Below are 18,498 nucleotides of genomic sequence, written 5' to 3'. Positions count from 1 at the left end.
TAAGCAAATTCTCAAATGGCTATCTGCAGCCATTTTAAGATAATTTTCCTTTGCTGACATGGTACTAAGACTGTGCAATAGAAGGGCATTTGAGACTGAAGTCCAGGTTTCCTATCATGGTCTTTAATGACCTATGCACTTATCTTTTCCTTACTTATCTGCTTTCGTAACTTATTGCTACTCACTTCACCCAGTGCCAGTCAGTGCGTGTTTTACTTGTGCACCTTCATGCTTATTTCAATGCCTCAGTATCCAGTCCATCTTGTTTGACAAGCCATAGATCTCCAAACGGCTTCAGACAGTGTTAAAATACGTTTTTTGGAAAACAATCAAGGTTTTATTTAAAGACTGCAACTAGTAGAGAATCCTTCCCATCATTTTGTAGCCTATTGCAGTGGTTAATAATTACCTCATTTTAAAAATTTACTTATCTCCTCTCTGAATTTGTGCAATTCCAACTTCCAGCCATTGCTCCTGATATTTGCTTGTCCTTAGATGACGTAGTCTGGTGATATCAGAATGTCCTTGGCTAAAATTTTTCTGCTTTAATAGTAGTACTCTGTAATAGGAACAACCGTGAATAGTAAATAATGGTAGACCAAGATAAACACAATGCTTTAGCTATAGCCCAGAAGTTTATTGATAACATGTGGGCGGGTTTAACATGATTTCATACTAACGTTGGGGGTTTTTTTGGACAGACATGAACTAAAATTCAGCATTCAGGATGGAACAAAAGTCAAGCTGTATCCAGAGAAGGACGAACCTCTGAATGTACTGAATCTCAAGAGAGGGATCATCTCAGCTCTACTTGTGCCAACAGAAACAGTAGAAAATGTAAAAACAATTCCCATGGTAGGTATTTTGAAAAGCATTCACCTTATTTCCTTAACAAATGGAAGAAATCTCACCTAGTGGAGTTACTCCTGAACACCATTTTCAAAAGACCTGGAAATTCAGATGAGAAAGGGTGCCTTTCACCTAGATCAGAAAATGTGTGACAGCATAAACAAAGACACTGACTTATTTCTTCTTTCCAGGATACTGTATATGGAAAGTGTGACAGTGAAGTTGAATTCAAATCTAGAAAAGGAAATGTAGCAGAAGATATTTCAATTAACAGAGACCTGAAAGCCTGTGACAACTTCAGTCCTATCAGAGATTATGTCAGCCCTCTTGCCATTGTGAAGGGACTAGTAAGTATACTATCAAAAATTCTATGATATAACATTCTTCACTAAATCATTTAAACAACTACTACAATAAGTAAATTTTGTAATTATCTTCTAAAACTTAAATGGGTTTTCTGCCCCCTTGCATTATATCAGACTGTGGTTTTGTTGGCAGTCAATAGAGAAAAAACAGATTCAGGGAAAGAGGGTAATTACTTTCTTTCATATTCTTCTCAAGAATTTTTAAAGGAGACCTTTTCATAGATGGAGTTAGCGTTATTGATTGCACGTTAACCTATCAGATCACATCCAAATTTTTAATTTTGTGGGTCAAAACTTTCAACATTCCCATTTCATGTAAAAAACGCCACCAAACCCCTGCTGATGTGTATGCAATGTGCAGGAGAAGAGGGTTTTAAATGCCCCAAAGTAAATGGTTTGACATGCTGTTGAGGCTAGTTGTGAATCCACAACGATCAAGTGCAGTTGCTTGCGTGAATATTGGCAGATTTCTTCCTGGTGTCATGGCATCTGTACTTTTGAGTGTTTTCCCTCAAATAAAATTAAATAAATCAAGATTTCATACCATGCTAAAAAAAGCACATTTTACAATTTCTTCCACTTTTACAGCTTACTGTATAAATCTTAAAAATGTGCATAATAAGAGTGAAATTAAAAAGAGCATCAGCTATTATGAGGAGCCTGAACTACTCTAAAAATTACAAACTGGTTTCTATGAAGGAGTCCTTTGTGGTAGGCAGCAGGGGATCCATCATGAAGTAACTGCTAAGCCAAACACGTTAGTAAGGCCTGAGGGAAAATTTCAGTTGGATTTTTCGCCTGAGAAGAGACTTAAGACCAAAGATTGATGCTGGCACAATTTTGTCTTTGTGTGAGAATGATTCCAGTTACGCACCTTTGTTTCCAATATGCTGTAACTGTTAATATTACAGGAAAACTGTGGCAGCCTTTAAAACTATGTTTGTTTCCTATACTATTCAGTAAAATGACTGCCAAACTATTCATTTTACAGAATATCCCGTTATCTACCCTTCTAAGAAGCACTCAATTCTGTCATTACAATATTGATGCAAAGAAAAGGCATATAAGAGATGCTGTCTGCAGTGAAAAACACCTGTTTCTGCCTTCCTCATACAAGTAGGTTGCTCGCTGTTTCTCAATACCCTTTCTTTATAAATATTCATTTTGAATGATGATGTATCACATTCTGCCCTGACTTCATCCCTAAATATGCATTTTGTTCTCAAGGAGGGACAAAGCATGGAAAGATGCCTCAAAGGCACTTAAACTCAACTAAAGTGCTCGATTTTTCTTTGTTTGCCAGAAATCGCTATGGTGTGATGACAGAGGTCAACCAGACACTGAAGCTTGAAGACACCCCAAAGATCAATAACAGAAATTTCGATGGAGGTATAGCTGAAATTCTCAATAATACACATACAGGGAGAAAATATAAATACATGTCAAATACAGGGACAACAACTTTTTTTAAACCCAGAATTCATTAACTATGCAGTTAATGACCAAAACAATTCCTAATTTTTTATGAAATTTGATCAATTTAGTCAGTAAAAAGTTTGGCGTATAAAATGGAAAAGCCTGAAAAGTTGAAAATCACTCTATAATTTTAAATAATCTTTCTCTTTTCATTTTAATTTAGAAATTATTATTATTTATTATTAAAAAGTTATAATTTACTTGGAAAGTAATTTTAATCTTATTGTAAATGAGTTTAATGATCCCTTTTTAGCTAACCATAATTTCTTATGCAACTTTTAGCTTCAGCTACCAAATGTAAACAGTCCATGATTACTATACATTTGGTTCTAAAACACACTACTTTGAGATGCCTTGCAATTTGTTATTCCTAGTCATAACGTATTTCTCCCAAGATATATTCATTAAAAGTTGAAAAAGCAAACTGTGCTAATATAAAAGGTGGTAAGGAATCATCTTCATAAAAATTTAAAAGAATTTATATGAATAAGTATTATTATTATTAATTTTGGAGAGAATTACATTTAAATTCCATTCCATTCCATTATTTTTTAGAAACTGTTCAGCTGCTAAACTTCAACAATTTTCATATAAAACAACCTACAGGTTTTATATTTATACAGAAGTTAAAAATTAACATAGCTCCTTGATGATGACATAAAGAATGCAATAATTTTTTTTTAATTGCTAGATGAACTGGAAGAGAAAGGACTTGCATTGGAAAGTACAGATGCCAAATTTCCTAGGCAGGGGGATGCTGTTCTGAAAATCCTTCAGGAACTGCAGAAACTTACAGCCTCCCAGCAGAACCAGCAGAGAGCAAGACTCTTTTACAAATTTGTTACCGGACTTAGAAGTTTACATAACACCACTCTTGGCTCTCTTGTACCAAAGATGATGGAAACTTCAAGGTACGTTACACAGTTCGTTGTGTAAGTACACCACGTGTCAATGCCAGAGCAAATCCATTCTAAAGTTGATGATTTGCTGCAAACAGTGTTAAATTAGAGGTTAATTAGATGTAAAGAGTGTCTTTCGGAAAAATAAGTATCATCAGTATTATCTAGAGAGAGAAAGAAGGAAGAGAGAGTAAAACCTGTGGATTTCACGTTTTTCCATCAGAAATGCTGTGTTGGTAATTAATTGGAACTTGTACATTAAATATATGACAACAGTATAAGAATTCAAATAGATCTGAAACTCCTAGGCTTCTATGAAGAACTAATGTCATTTTGATCATTCCTCCATCAAAGCTTCCAAATTTATTGGAGAAGCTGAACTATGAATTAGAGTATAACAACCCCTCACAGGGTTTTTCTCCCCGACACCGTCACAAGTGTGTATGCCAGGCACAATCCTGTGGATCTGTTGTTATAGCCAAATATCTTTCGTGCCGTTTTGCTCAAGGACAACGACCTAATTGCAAACTCCCAAGTCTGACTTATTGCAAAGAACACAGTTCTGAAAGTGAGATATTGAGAGACATGGAAGGGCACGATTCTTTGGTCTGACCCTGCTCTCCACTCCCCACCCCTACTCTTCTGTCCTAGCTGGACTTGAGTCAATTTACACATAGTTTATGTCCTCAGTCTGTAGAGGGGCTAGTGCCTCAGAGTGGTTCAATATATTATATTATAATACTTAAAGTTGTGGGAAAGTCTGTTGTGGAGAAAAAAAGATATGTCTGTGTAATTATAGTGTTGTTAATACTTTCTTGTTTTTCAGAGCTAATCATGTTATTAGCATAACTTGTAAAACTAAGAAGCTTCTTTTTGATAAGCGATTGTGTGATTTGCTTCCAGTTACACATAAGCATACATAATTTACATTAAAACAACTTAATAAACCTGTCAAATGTTTATTTCAAACATGCAACGTGCAGCGATAACTGCAAACAGGGAATTAATCAATCAAAGTTATCTCTTTTCTTTTCAGTTCCATCACAGTTCAGGCCCTGACCCAGTGCGGGACTCCAGAGTGCTATGGTGCAGTCCTTCAAATACTGAGAACTGGAAACGCGAATCCACTCGTGGTAGACCTGATCACATACACCCTGGGACTATTGCCTTCTCCAACACCAAAAAGAATACGGGAAATTCTTAACATGGCCCAGTATCAGCCAAGTAGAGCTTCTTTTTACGGCTTGAGCCACGCTGTTACTAAGTAAGTAATGATAGCATGTAATTGTACAAAATAACCTCAAGAAAACGTTACAATGCTTAGAGTAAAACCTAAGAGTAGTCACTTTTTGAGGATTTTTTTTTGTTAATCTCATGAATTTGCTCTTTGAGAATAAAGAAAATAGACATTTCCTATTTTTTACTTTTTTTTCTGGTGTGTTTCTCTCTTTAGGTTCTACAACGAGAAGATGGTTGTGACAGAGGAAGTAACAGATGTTGCAGACTTCATGGTGTCACTGCTGGGCACTGATTGCTCTGGGGAAGATGAACTCACATACCTCACACTTCGGGTATTTTTATTTTCTTCTTTCCTTATGCAGGCTATTATTTTAAATTGTAGCACATATATTACTCTACTGCTCTTGGTGGAGAATAAATGTTTGTTATCTTTCTGTGTTTTCATCGCTGACAGGCTATTGGAAACATGGGTGCAGTAATGGAGAAAGCTAAACCCAACCTGAAATCTTTTCTTAAGACATGTATCAGAAGTGAAGCTGCATCGCTTTCAGTTCAGAAAGCAGCCATCCAGGCATTCAGGAAAATGACCATTACTGAGGAGGTAAACTGGGTCACAAGAACTAGCATAAACTGTCTTCGGCTCACCTTGACTGTTCACAGAAGTTATTGAATATGCAAAAGCATTCCCATTATTTCATAGTTTTGCCATCTCCCTTTTAGCCGTCTCCAGCTTTTTTAGAATTCCTTTAGTTAGTTTAGTTTCCACCCACGTACCTGAGAAGTTCTCCAGGTTTCTGACATAATGCGAGTTGCTCCTTTGAGATGCAGTTGCTCTGTATAGATGGCCTCTGCTTAAATGGGAAGTTTGGATCTGTTCCTGTTAGAGTGTCTTAAATGGAGTTCTACTTATTTAAACGTCGCTTTAACTGATGAATTACTGCAGATTTAAATGGATTTAACTAAGAAAAAGCCAGGTCCCTATTTTATACAGGCATTTTGTCGTTGTTGTTATTAATAGTACTGGTTAGATTTACGTTTACATCCAGAGACATTAAAGCACCTCCTACAGAATGGGTGTCATTATACACAGCATCTTCATCTTAGTGTAGTGAAAGTTTCAATATCTATAAGTTTCTAATCTAAGAGACATGCTCTTGTTTCCAGACAAGACTTAATGACTCTGGGAGCCTGGAAACAGCTGGTGCTCATGTCCTTAGATGTGATTTAATTTAAAGCATTTAATTTTTTTTATTATTATTTATTTTCAAACTATGTTTATTTTCCTGCAGCAGAAGAGTCTTATCACCACCCTTTCCTAAACTGAATGGTCTTTCAGCCAAAATTTGAGATTTTTTCTGCAAACCAGAACATTTATGATTCCCAACAATCAAACCTCAGTATTCTAAACAAAAAAGTAACCTGTCAGATACAGGATAAGAAAATCATTTTTAATAAAATCATAATTTCTATGGCATTTTCTATCAAAAGAAACTTTATCAGAATAGCTTCAATTAAAAATTTTTCGTCAGTTATAGAAATAAGGTATAGATATAGTTACTCAATCCTGAAAAAATTACATCCTGGAAATTATTTCACCCTATATATTCCCAAAAGAGTTTAACAGTATCATCTACTGCCAGCTCATCAGTGCAAACCTTTCTCTATTTATATAGGATCGTTCAGCACTTCTGAAAGCTTTCCAAGAAGGAGAAGCACCTACAGACAAACGTCTAGCGGCGTATCTCATTCTGATGAAAGATCCTTCCCCAACTGATCTTGCAAAGATTTTGAGAGTCCTCACAAAGGAGAAGAACGAGCAAGTGAAAAGCTTTATTGCCTCACACATTGCCAACATCCTAGACTCCGAAGAAGTAGGCATTGAAGAGTAAGTAAAATTTAGTTATATACTGGTCTCCTAGGAAGAACAAAGTTCTGACCATAATTGCAGTGGTAGTTATTTAGCAATGCATTTTCTGCTTGTTTTTTTGTTTGCTTGTTTGTTTTCTTTGAGCAGGCACATCAGCTGAGTAAATCTATGGCTTTGACAGAGCAGAGCCAGCTTACGATCTTCCCCTTAAGTCTTATTTTTACTGTTAATATGTGCAGAGAGCTAGCAATTTATATTCACCTCAGCTGTAAGAATGTCTGCAAGTAACACAAACAATACCTCAACTAAGATTAAATGTGTTTCTGGAATTTATACTAATCGTATTTGTATTGCTGTCCTCTTTCCTAGTCTAAAAAGCCGAGTTGAAGAAGCTTTGAAAGGAAACCAGGTTCCAACAGCCAAAGATTTCAGAAAATTCTCACAAAATTATCAGATTTCCAAAAGAGTTTCTGTACCTGGAGTTGATCCCATCTCTGCCAAACTAGAGGGAAATGTGGTGTTTGATCCAAACAGCTACATTCCTAAAGAGACTATGCTGAAAACCACCCTGAATGTGTATGGATTTGCCCCAAGCGATATCTTTGAGGTACAACAATTATCAAAAACTTTTGCTAGTATTCAGCTGTTTTCTTTCTCATTTCTGTTTGCTTATAACAACTTCCTCTGAATAACGTATTGTTTTTACAAGCTTTGGGAGAAATCTAAAGATCACTATGCTTACAAGGGGACTTTCATTTGATCTCAATGGGCGTTAGAGCAAGCCAACCGTTATGTGATGTCACTTGCCACTGACTGGATGGACAACCCTGTTGGAGTTATTAAAGGCCTCAGCTAGGGTAAAATGAACCCATCTGTAACAAATTGACTTCAAGCTAATGAATTATTACTGGCACACTGAAGTAGTCATAGTAGATTTTAAGGGAGATACAGCCTGTGTGTAGGTTTTTTGTTGGACCTCACCACAGAGATAAAACTCATTGTAAGACCTAGTATTCTGTCTCTTCCCTTAAGAATCATAGACTTGTAGGATAAAGTTTAAATGTATTGTTTGTTCCCCAAGAAGTCTATTTGTTGCAAAGCTCCAAAGATGTGGGGAAATTGTCTCAGTTATTGCATTGTCCTGTTCATTCCAGCTTGGCTTGGATGGAAAGGGGTTTGAACCAACACTGGAAGCTTTGTTTGGAGAGAAGGGGTTTTTCCCAGACACTGCAAGCAAGGCCTTGTACTGGGTTGACGGCAGAGTGCCAGAGCAGGTTTCCAAGGCACTTTTTGACTACTTTGGTTACTCCCAGGATGACAAGCAGGATCAGGTACAGCTTGAAAACATTCTCTGTGCAGCACGGCATTCCTATCTTTACACAATAATTACAGCACTTCCCTCTCTATTGTATACAAGCCTTCTCCTCTTCTGGTAAGCTAAAATAGAAATGCTTAATACTATTTAGCAATGTTTTTTTTCTTAATTGTATGTGGGAGGGGCCTTTTTCTGGAGGCAAATCTGTAAGAAATGCATGTGCAGATTAGCTGGCGTTCAGTAAGTAACTGGTTTAGATATATGATCTTACAGATTTCTCATAAATCTGTTTTACTACTTTCTGACCAAATTTTCAGGATCTCATGAAAGGAATAATGCTTAACCTTGAAAAATTGATAAAAGAATTGGGCAACAAGGAGGCTCCCGAAGGAAAAGCATATCTGAGAATCCTGGGAGAAGAACTTGGGTACATGAAACTCAATGATTTCAAATTGCTGGGAAGCATGATTTTAAAGAGCGTTAAAATTCTTCAGACTGTTCCAGAAATGGTATGTTTCTGATGCACCAATGTGTATTACTAATTTGGGGGGTTTGTACAAGATTTTTTTAAGATTTTGATTGTGTTTATCTATGATGTAAAAAATGGATACTTGATACTAGCATGAAAATAAAATTATGTAAAATAAAATATGCAGATTAGTCTGAAGCACAATGAGAAACCCATGAAGACTCCTGAATAACCGACTGGAGTCCTCCTGGAAGATGGGTGAGGGGAAGGAAAGAAGGAAGGTTCAGATCTTATTGTATGATTGAGATACCTATTGGAACAATCCCCAAAATCTTAGTGCTGGCCATTTTGTTATACTACTAAATTTCTGACTGCTAAAATGTATATTCATATTAAGCAATAATTCGCCATGTTTAAAAGAAAGCAAGATGTAGTACAGTTTAGGAATATTTGGTAAAACCCTTCTTTCATTGAAGTAAAAAAAAGCTTTGCCATTGACTTGGGGAAAGCCAGAATGTTACGTGTTATCTAAATGAATTTACCTTTGTATGTGTATGTCAAGGTAGGTGATCCGTGTGTATCAAGGGAGGTGATAAAATCTAGTATTCATTTAAAGCTAAGATTTTGATAAACAGTCTTTAGTATATTTTTTGAAGCATGGAATCTGTAGAAATTAGTTTCTGTACTGTATATTAAATTAATTTCTGGATTGTACGGTTGCAATCATTCAATGATCAATTTTTAAAGTACGAAATGGACGTATTCCAAAGTGTAGATTTCTTAGTGTTCATTTCCTTGTTTGATTCACAGATTGCACAAGCCATCTCAAAAGGTGTGGACAGGGATTTATTTGTCCACTACATGTTCATGGACAATGAGTTTGAGCTTCCAACTGGAGCAGGTTTGCAACTGAAGTTTGCCTTGTCTGGAATAGCGACACCTGGGGCCAAAGTAGCTGTGAAGCTTCATCAAAAAAGTGTAAGCATCAAAACACTTTGCTTTATTTTGTCTCCTCCTGATAATCTACAGTCTCATTTAGGGATAAAACTGTAACACCAGAAGAATTTTAAAGACTACAGAATACTCTTTAAATGAAAAAAACAACTTACTTATTAGAGGTCTCCAGTTAATTTGTGAATGACATTTACATTGAAGTAAGAAGCAATACATATAATACATTAAGCATGAGACATAATAAAATTTATGAATTTAAAGTATTTTAATCACCCTTTCAAAAATAATCTTTTTAATCTCTGTTTATTTCTCTCTTCGGGCTCTCAAATGAGACTAGTACAAAAGCTACAGCATGTGAATTTGGTGTTCAAACCAAACAGTTAATAAAAAATTTTGATGTAGCCCATTCAAAGTGAAAATTTTGATTTTCAATTAGAAGAAATATTGAAAACTGAGTTAAATGATCTGAAAGGAAACATTTTAAAATTATAACAATTAAAGAGCATATTACATGAAATTAATTATCCGGTTAAAATTAAAAAAAATAATAAATTAAATATTTCCATTCTTTTTGCCAGTTTTAATAGCTATTTTTCTCCAATTCAGTCAATATTATATATAAGTTTCTCAATAGTTTCAGTTCACTTAAACTTTTAATTTTCCACCATATACACTATTTAAGTAAAAATAAAAAAATATGTCCTCAAATTTAGTACTGGTTGCCTTTTAGTTACCTTTGGAATCTTTTCCAGAATTTTGCATTCTGTCCCTTTTTGTAATGGCAAAACCAAAAGCTTGAAAATAAGCTGTTTTCTGTTTAGAGAAATTCAAATCTTGGATTAATTTCTCTTTTGTCGAATAGTTTACTCATTGTTTCTGAAAATTGCTATTTTGTTTTTACAATGGAAAACTGGCTCTTGTCTTCAGATTTAAAAATACATTCAAGTAACTGCATGTACAAAACCTTTCTGGAGCATTGGTATTTTTGCATTGAAGTAGGTAAGGCTCCTTGGTGTTATCATCCTGCTGTATTTGTTACATCACAGTTACCACTTATGTGGTCCCTCTGCTTATGTGACTTGGGAATACAATTCTTTGAATAGCAAAATCAATTCTATAAACCCTACCTCTAGATTATCAAGCATATTACATTTGTTTTATAGATCCAGGAAGAAGCGAATTGGGCAAATAAATACACCATTTTGTTTTTATTAAATAGATGCAAGCAGAACTTATTGCGAAACCTTCAGTAGCAATTGAGTTTGTAACACACCTGGGAATAAACATGCCTGAATTTGCTAGAAGTGGCGTGGAGGTGAATTCTAATATATTCCATGAGTCTGGAATTGAAGCACATGTTAGTATGAAAGCTGGGCAACTGAAATTCAGCATTCCTGCTCCGAAGACTCCAACAAAGCTCCTCAGTATCAGGTAATGAGAACTGAATGAGAACTTTTGAGGCTATGTTCTTCCCTTCTCTTTTATTGTGATGGAACTGAGAGGCTGGGGCACACATGGAGAAATTTTCAGTTCAGAAAAATCCCAGACATTGTGAAAGTGTGATAACTTCTTTTGTAAGATAAGCAAATAGCCCAGATAAGTGGCGACTGGGAGTCAAGGCTTACAGATTATTTAATTTGTCACTATTTTCTGAAATTTTCAACAAGACACTGAACATTTCTATTATTTTGTTTTCTTTCATAAAAAATTTATTATAATAGCAATGCCTATTTTTAGGTTGAATTTAAATGAACTACTTATATTAATTTTAGAGAGGGTAAATGGCTCAATACACAGAATTATAATTATCAATAATATTACTTACAATAATAAACCACTTGATCATTTAACCACCATATGTTATTTCATTAACCCCTACCTTAATAGGTGATTTTTAGTCAGAAAGTAAGCTTCTTAATAGAACAATATCTGAACACCTGTCCTGGGAGTGAACGGCTCACTTTTCCATTCCAGCAACACGCTACATTTGGTGTCTCCAGCCAAAACTGAAGAGATTCCACCTCTGATTGAAAACCGAGAAACCTGGACTTCTTGCAAGCCTTTCATTACTGGTCTAAATCTCTGCAGCAAATTATTGTACTCTAATGCCAGTGCCACAGAGGCAGCTCCATATTATCCCTTGACTGGAGAATCCAGGTAAGTCATATCAGCTTTAACTGTGTTTATTTTGGGTTAACTAACCTTTCCTCTTAGGGCTTAGTATCTACACTGCCCTCTCACATAAAGTTACCTTTAAAAATCTTTAAAAACAAACAAGCAGGAGGTTTAAAAACAAACTAGCAGGAACTGTATGATTTCTTCTATTTGTGGTCATGAACAAAATAGTTATTTACAAGACATATGTTTATTCTTTCTTTAGATTTGAAGTTGAAATAGTGTCCACAGGTGAAGTGAAGGAATACTCTGCAAGTGCAAATTATGGCCTGCAGAGAGAGGACAATGACCTGATAGACACCTTAAAGTTTGCTGTCCAGGCAGAAGGTAAGAGTCTGAAAAAGAAATTTGGTTTAGCTCAGTTGACTGTCATTTAATGTGAAAAATATTTGTAGGAATAAATCATTAAAAAAATCTTTACAGTATAAAATGGAATACTATTTTCACCCTTTAATTCTCATTTCATTTCATATATGCAATCCCAGTGCAAAATTTTCATGATCAGAGCCTGATTATTTTATCCCCAAAAAATTTCCCCATGATTTAAATAAAAGTGTGATGTTGGAGAATTGAAGCAAGGAAGAGAAGTTGTTAATGAGTTCTATGTAAGCAAGAGAAAAATACCATTTCTGATGAAATATGGAAGTAAAGCATAGAAATTGAGAAGAACTACATAAACAGAAAATTTTTCAAAGGCAGAATCTGTGGGATAGCAAGTTTACCTAACAAAAGTAGTGACAGGATTAGTGGATCAGCCCATGGTGGCTTTAGAAGATGAGGAGAAAAAAAGATGATCCACTTTCTAATTCAGACCCATCAAAGGTTGTGTTAGATCTTCAGGGTGATATAATTTCCAGTCGATACTTTTTTATTCTCCTTTTAAGAAAAGTCCAAAAAGATTCCATAGTTGCGAATAACCAAAATACATTATGTTTTCCAGGTGTAGAGCAGCATGAGGCCACATTGACCTTCAGGTACAACAGAGACAGAAAGATTTTGACCAGTGACGTCCACATTCCAGATATTGATGTTGACTTTGGTACAAACTTCAGAATTACTGATGAATCCATTTCTGGGAAGAAAGCATATACTTTTGTCTTAGACTTCAACAACAAGAAGATTTCTGAAGTTACTCTTACTGGCCAGATAAGGTAACTCAGAAAACCACTTAGGCTTTTACAGATACCTTTGCATAAGATAGCAAAGGTTTTATTGAAGGTAGAAAATTTTGGGAAATTTTATCCCATTTTGGAGAAATTCCTTATATAGAGAGACATATAAACTTGTCATTCAAACCCTCTTTAAAAGCCCTTGAAGTATTTTAGTTGTGATCCATCACGTATACATCAAATAAATACATCTAGTCCACCAACTGATCTTTCCTATTATATGTATATATATATAATTTGTATTACAACTTCCTTGGGCTAATTCTTCCATGTTTTGCACACACATGACTACAAGAATGACATTGTACTAGTGTTATTGCAGGTGTGATAATCCAAGGATATAAACAAGGCAAGATTTGTTCAGAGAGGTATTATCATTTACTGGTTATGTTCAGCTCTAAAAAAAAGTTATTACATCTCCCCATGAAGAAATCTAATGGCACTCAATAAGCAACAAAACCAAAAATAACTGAGAGCTTCCTGTAAAAATTCCCACGCTTCATGATGAGAATATTTCCGGGAACACCTACAGGGGAGCTAACAAAAATGTTCAGCCTGCCAGGGTTTCTAAAACTGTCTGCCTCACAAGCCCATAGTGCAATGAGCTGATCACATTCTTTAATAAACCTCAATCTTCCATGGAATTCTGTGATCTTGATGGTGCCCCAGGGAGTCTTTGTCTTTGCTGTTCATGCAGAATTGCCTCTGATATCAGTGGGAGCTTTGGACAGATGTCAGGGACCTCAATTCCCTTTCATTTGCACTAACATAATATTAGAAGTTTGCTCAAGTCAACAAAGTTACAGAGATATAAAATAAATGTGAATAAAGGAAAATGAAGCCCCGTGGCATAATATATTTTGTCAAGTGTTTTGTTCCTATGTGATTCATGGCCACAGTCTGTATCCTTTAGTAGTAAATTCAGCTTGAGTAAGGAGTTCAGAATTTGGTTCAGGTACAACTTTACCAAGACAGGTACATATTTCCATCCATTTCAGTATTACGGAATTAATACAGAATTATTATTGTGTGTATCTGCACAGTAGCAATATAATAATTTACTGTAGATTTCCCAAAGTAACTAGCAGAAGCTGAAAACATTCATTGAATTGGAACAGAGTTTACAAGTTTGATTCAATCTATTTTTTTTAACACCTACTATACCTTTACTATAGATTTAGATGCTGAAATTGCTCCTGAAACATAAGTGAACAATTAGAGTGAAATTTTTTATATTCACATTTATTTTTTGCTTTCACAGGTATGCTGGATTGGAAGAGGCAATGTTAGGAGGCACCGTTTCTATTCCTCGCCTGCAAACTGAATTTAGAACTGAAGCACTGGTTAATTATTCACCAACCAAAGGATATCTTCAGATGAACGCAGCTGCAACAACTCATGGAAACTCAGTTTCAGAAAGAGTACTTCTCAGATATGGTAGGGGCAAAAACATGATCCATGTGTACAACGCTAAAGGCTAAACCACGACAACAACCTATAAATTTAAGCATCTTGTTACATTAGTTTATAGTATATCCCTACATAGAATAAGAATATTACTCATTTAACCTTTTTCTTTTAAATTCATGATTTTCAGATTCTGAGAAAGTTGAGCTAGAGTGGAATTCAGGCGCCAGTGCTGCTGTGAAGAAAATGTCTTCTGGCTTCCCAGTTGACTTTTCAGACTACCCAAAAACTTTCGAGAAGCATGCCAATGAACTGCTGGATCGGAAAGTGGCTCATACAGATATGACACTGCGACATATTGTGTCACAATTTATCGTGGTATGTTTCAAGTTACAGTAGATATTACAGCTTGACCACATAGCCTTGGTGAATTCTTGCCTCCCCTGTGGAAGCCAAAATGGGAACTTCTTGTAAAAGCACTCATCGTATTGAATAAGATGTATATTTCCAACTTTGATCGAGCCAGTCACTTTATCAGATGCCTAGGGCTCAGTATACGGATAGTTACAATGGCTTTCAGATAACTTACTGGGAAGTTCTAAAACTTGTTATTTACTTTGAAAAACTTGTCTCTTCTTTGTAGGCAACCAACACCTGGCTGCAAAAGGCATCAAAAGATGTCCCCTATGCCCAAACTCTGCAAGACAAACTAAGTGGACTGCAGGAACTGAGCATTCAGAAAATTAGCCTGCCTGTTATCACCATTCCTGAAGAACTTTTCCTGAAAAGGTAGGGAGAGAAACTAGGACAGTCACGCAGGAAACTGAAAATAGATATTTGTTCATATATTTTTTGTCATTTTGGTTTACTTTGTTTTATAAAACAGCGTGGAATTGCTGTAAACATTAGCATAAAATTGGAATCATATCAAAGAATTTTAAGATCAGAGAGATGAAGTTACATGGAGGAAATTATGCATGTGTTTAATACAGATTTGACTCAGCAGTCACTCCTGAAACATATGGATATATCCTGAAGTATTGTGTTATCTAGTAGTGAGAACTGAAGAAAAATACAGTGTTGAACAATCTTTACTCTAAGCCACAGAACTGATGAAGCCAGGTTTCCCATAGGTTTGTGTCCTGCATCCCTACAGACCTTTCTGTCTTTGACCGTAACCTTAATATCTCTCCTTTTACCTGTGCAGTCCTACTGGACGGTTCTTCCCATTCCCCTAGACATACTGGTTGACCTCTACCAATATAGTACCCTGAACTCTTCCCATGTCTGACTCCATCTGTCAGTTCCTCAGAGGCAACACATGCCATGGTTGTACACGTATGGACTGGAGGCTTGCACTAGTTTGGGCCCATCTCCTCCACCTAATAGAGAGTTTCACAGAACTTGTATGAATGTAATTACCCTTCAGGCTTTTACCCTTCTGTCAAATATGATAGAAGTCATCCAATAAGTTAAAAATTTCCAGAACACAGGGTTTGACAAACAAAAAGAGAGACTGGAAGGCAGATAAATAGTGTATTTCTTCTGTTTCTAGGAAATTAGACTATAAGTCAGCCAAAGTGGATATAGATTTTTAAAATGCTCATGCACCTGCCAGGATTTGCTCTCATTACAGTTCCTAGCACATATTGCTCTTACCAGTTAGTGTTCTATCACATTGCTGCTCTGCCTGTGCATAAGGATTCAAGGAACAGCGTTGCTTGGTAGTATCTTCAGAATACACCCACAGCTGCCACTGTAAGGAATAGAAACATAGCTGTATAATTTTCCCATGAACTAGGGAAATATTGATGGCTGAAATGAATGTAAAGGGTAACAGAAGCTAGTATAAGATTGGGTTACAAAAGCAGATGGAGAAGAGTCCTGCATTTTATCTCTCTCAGCGCTGTTTTTCCACATATTATCTTTCACTGTGGTAATAGGAAACTGTATGTTAATGACACACATCTCTATTGCTTCCATTGTGTTCCTAAGCTAAGCATAAGCAAGGAAAAAACTGTTTTTTCTCCTATATTCTTATCAGCAGTGCACAATATAATAGTAATAATAGGATTTCTGATGCCCTGTGATATTGCTTTTTTAACCATTTGATATAAAGGAACAAATTTCAAAAGTGTTTCCTTAATTTTCATCTTAGGATGTAGCTTTAAGTGTAAAAAAGAAGATTTTGTAATACAAAAGACCATTTAGGCAAACAATAAAAACATCTCTGCCAGCTTATTGTTCATGCACAAATTAAGGCCAAATTTCCTCCTGTTTTGCCTTTTCATAATTACACTTCTTGCCCACAAGCTTTTCAGCTGACGATCCATTTTTTCCACTCCTAGCTCCTGGTCAGATGGTTGGATTTTTATTTATCTTTATTCAGAATAAAATAAATGCCGAATATTTGGATGAAACTTTAGAAATGCTTATCATCAGGAAGAGAAATTCTTTAGAATTTAGGTTCTTAGAACTTCTAATGCTAACAAGACTTTTCACGTATTTCTATAAGAATACATCGCTTTTTTAAAGAAGAATATAATCACCTTTTTCTGGTCCTCAGCATGCCATATTGCACAAATGGGGCAGATTTTTTTGGAGGATTTTTTTTTTCTTTATGTCAGCTGTTTTCATTCAAATTCCTTCATTTTGAGAATCATTTTCATGCCAGTACATGTTTTCATTAGTGCTCATAAAGCAGATTTGAATTCTCAGAGTAGAAAATCAAATGCAAGATTTATAAAAGTAGAGTACTTAGCCCCTTGAATGACACTCTCCACCTGGGAGCTAAAGTTAGTTAGTTAGTTAAGCTCTGAACAAAGAATCAGGAACCTTTGAATTCTATGCAAGGTCTTACGGAAAGAATGTGTTTCTGGACTACTTGACCTATGAGTCTCCTTGACTATGAAATAAGGGGGAAAAAAAAATTGTCAGAATTCACTGATATCGAAAGTGCTGTCGGTAAATTCTGATAGATGAGTGCTTAAAAAATGCTGATAATAACAGATGATCATTACATCCTGTCTAAACCTAAAGTCGGGACATTGATATAAGCATGTGAATAAGCTCAGTATTATGGGAATAGTAGGAATCATGGAAATTTCTGTATATGCTTCATGGACTTACAATTTCTAATAGAGTCACTTTTATTTTCTAGTGAAGGCCGGATCAGATACAACTTAAATAAAAACAGTTTTCTAATTAATATCCCATTGCCATTTGGTGGAAGATCATCCCATGACATAAGGGTGCCACAGACTGTTAAAACACCTCCTCTGGTAATGGAGTCAATGGGAATAAGTGTGCCGTCTCAGGAATACAGAATCCCGACATTTACTATTCCAGAATCCTATCCTCTTCGCGTGCCTTTACTTGGCACTTTAGAGGTCTCCGCTAATGTGTACAGCAACTATTACAACTGGTCAGCAGCATACACTTTGGCTAATAGCACCACAGAGAAAGCATCTGGCATAAGGACTACTTACACCACGAACGCTGATTCAGTTTTTGAGCTACTTTCCTACAGTGTGAAAGGTAAGAATGTGTGCTAGTACTGCAATGCTGGAAAAACTATTTCAATGATTTTATTTTCCATGTATCAGGTACAGTACATTCATTTTCCTGTCGCTTATTTAAAGAACGGTGTTGTATAATCTCAGATCATTTACTCTTTGTTTTTAAAGTTATTATGTGAGTCTCTTTATTCAGGCACTAAAGGTGAAGTCAGTTTAATTCAATAAAGACTTTTGAGGTTCAAATTTTCCTAGATATTTCCTACTGAAGAAAAAGCCCTTCAAGACTGAAGGCGTGATTCTACAAACACTTGTGTATCTGACATGTCAAGTGTTTTCAAAATCAGGTGTGCAGGTGTATGTGTACGTATGCCCACAGTTTATTTATCGCTCTGTTTTTATATATTATATAGATGTATTTTTTTTATCATTTTTATATATCCCTATACTGCCATAACTACATAGCAGTTATCCCGGACTCAGACTGGATAGGTCTTAAGACTGGTATTTTTAAGTTAATTCATCTAAAATTGCAGTTTGTGTTCTCAAATTGCAAAAAGACACGCTAGCTTCAGTCTTTTCTAAACTCCCCACCATAATGAAGCATGATAAAGAAAACATTAAAAACAGGGATGTTGCATCTGGGTTATTCTTGAGAGTCCATCTTCTTAATTTAAGTTGAAATAATGACATAACTTCATGTTGTTTCATATAATTGTATTTAGTAGAGTAGTGTAGAGATTTAATTTATTCATAGTTCAAAACTTTAGCCCCAAGTATCAAAATAATAATTTTTACA

The 18,498-nt window shown here is 35.6% G+C and overlaps 1 protein-coding gene across 1 annotated transcript in view; it reads left to right on the top strand.

Annotated features, from left to right (window-relative positions):
• The window catches only part of APOB (apolipoprotein B), a 37,238-nt gene that overhangs the window by 5,939 nt on the left and 12,801 nt on the right, over nucleotides 1-18,498 (top strand). Inside the window, exons 5-25 of the mRNA XM_074581947.1 lie at nucleotides 702-855; nucleotides 1,041-1,196; nucleotides 2,206-2,330; nucleotides 2,518-2,603; nucleotides 3,382-3,601; nucleotides 4,626-4,853; nucleotides 5,043-5,160; nucleotides 5,283-5,429; nucleotides 6,502-6,713; nucleotides 7,065-7,302; nucleotides 7,850-8,026; nucleotides 8,328-8,519; nucleotides 9,290-9,457; nucleotides 10,653-10,864; nucleotides 11,408-11,590; nucleotides 11,814-11,935; nucleotides 12,549-12,759; nucleotides 14,039-14,214; nucleotides 14,375-14,562; nucleotides 14,828-14,973; nucleotides 17,345-17,721. Coding sequence (XP_074438048.1) covers nucleotides 702-855; nucleotides 1,041-1,196; nucleotides 2,206-2,330; nucleotides 2,518-2,603; nucleotides 3,382-3,601; nucleotides 4,626-4,853; nucleotides 5,043-5,160; nucleotides 5,283-5,429; nucleotides 6,502-6,713; nucleotides 7,065-7,302; nucleotides 7,850-8,026; nucleotides 8,328-8,519; nucleotides 9,290-9,457; nucleotides 10,653-10,864; nucleotides 11,408-11,590; nucleotides 11,814-11,935; nucleotides 12,549-12,759; nucleotides 14,039-14,214; nucleotides 14,375-14,562; nucleotides 14,828-14,973; nucleotides 17,345-17,721 — 3,836 coding nt within the window. The remainder of the gene's footprint in view (nucleotides 1-701; nucleotides 856-1,040; nucleotides 1,197-2,205; nucleotides 2,331-2,517; nucleotides 2,604-3,381; nucleotides 3,602-4,625; nucleotides 4,854-5,042; nucleotides 5,161-5,282; nucleotides 5,430-6,501; nucleotides 6,714-7,064; nucleotides 7,303-7,849; nucleotides 8,027-8,327; nucleotides 8,520-9,289; nucleotides 9,458-10,652; nucleotides 10,865-11,407; nucleotides 11,591-11,813; nucleotides 11,936-12,548; nucleotides 12,760-14,038; nucleotides 14,215-14,374; nucleotides 14,563-14,827; nucleotides 14,974-17,344; nucleotides 17,722-18,498) is intronic.

The sequence above is a fragment of the Larus michahellis genome, chromosome 3, assembly GCF_964199755.1.
Source record: "Larus michahellis chromosome 3, bLarMic1.1, whole genome shotgun sequence".
Lineage (NCBI taxonomy): Eukaryota > Metazoa > Chordata > Aves > Charadriiformes > Laridae > Larus > Larus michahellis.
The sequence above is the reverse complement of the archived record's forward strand: the minus strand, read 5'-3'. Positions and strand labels throughout refer to the sequence as shown.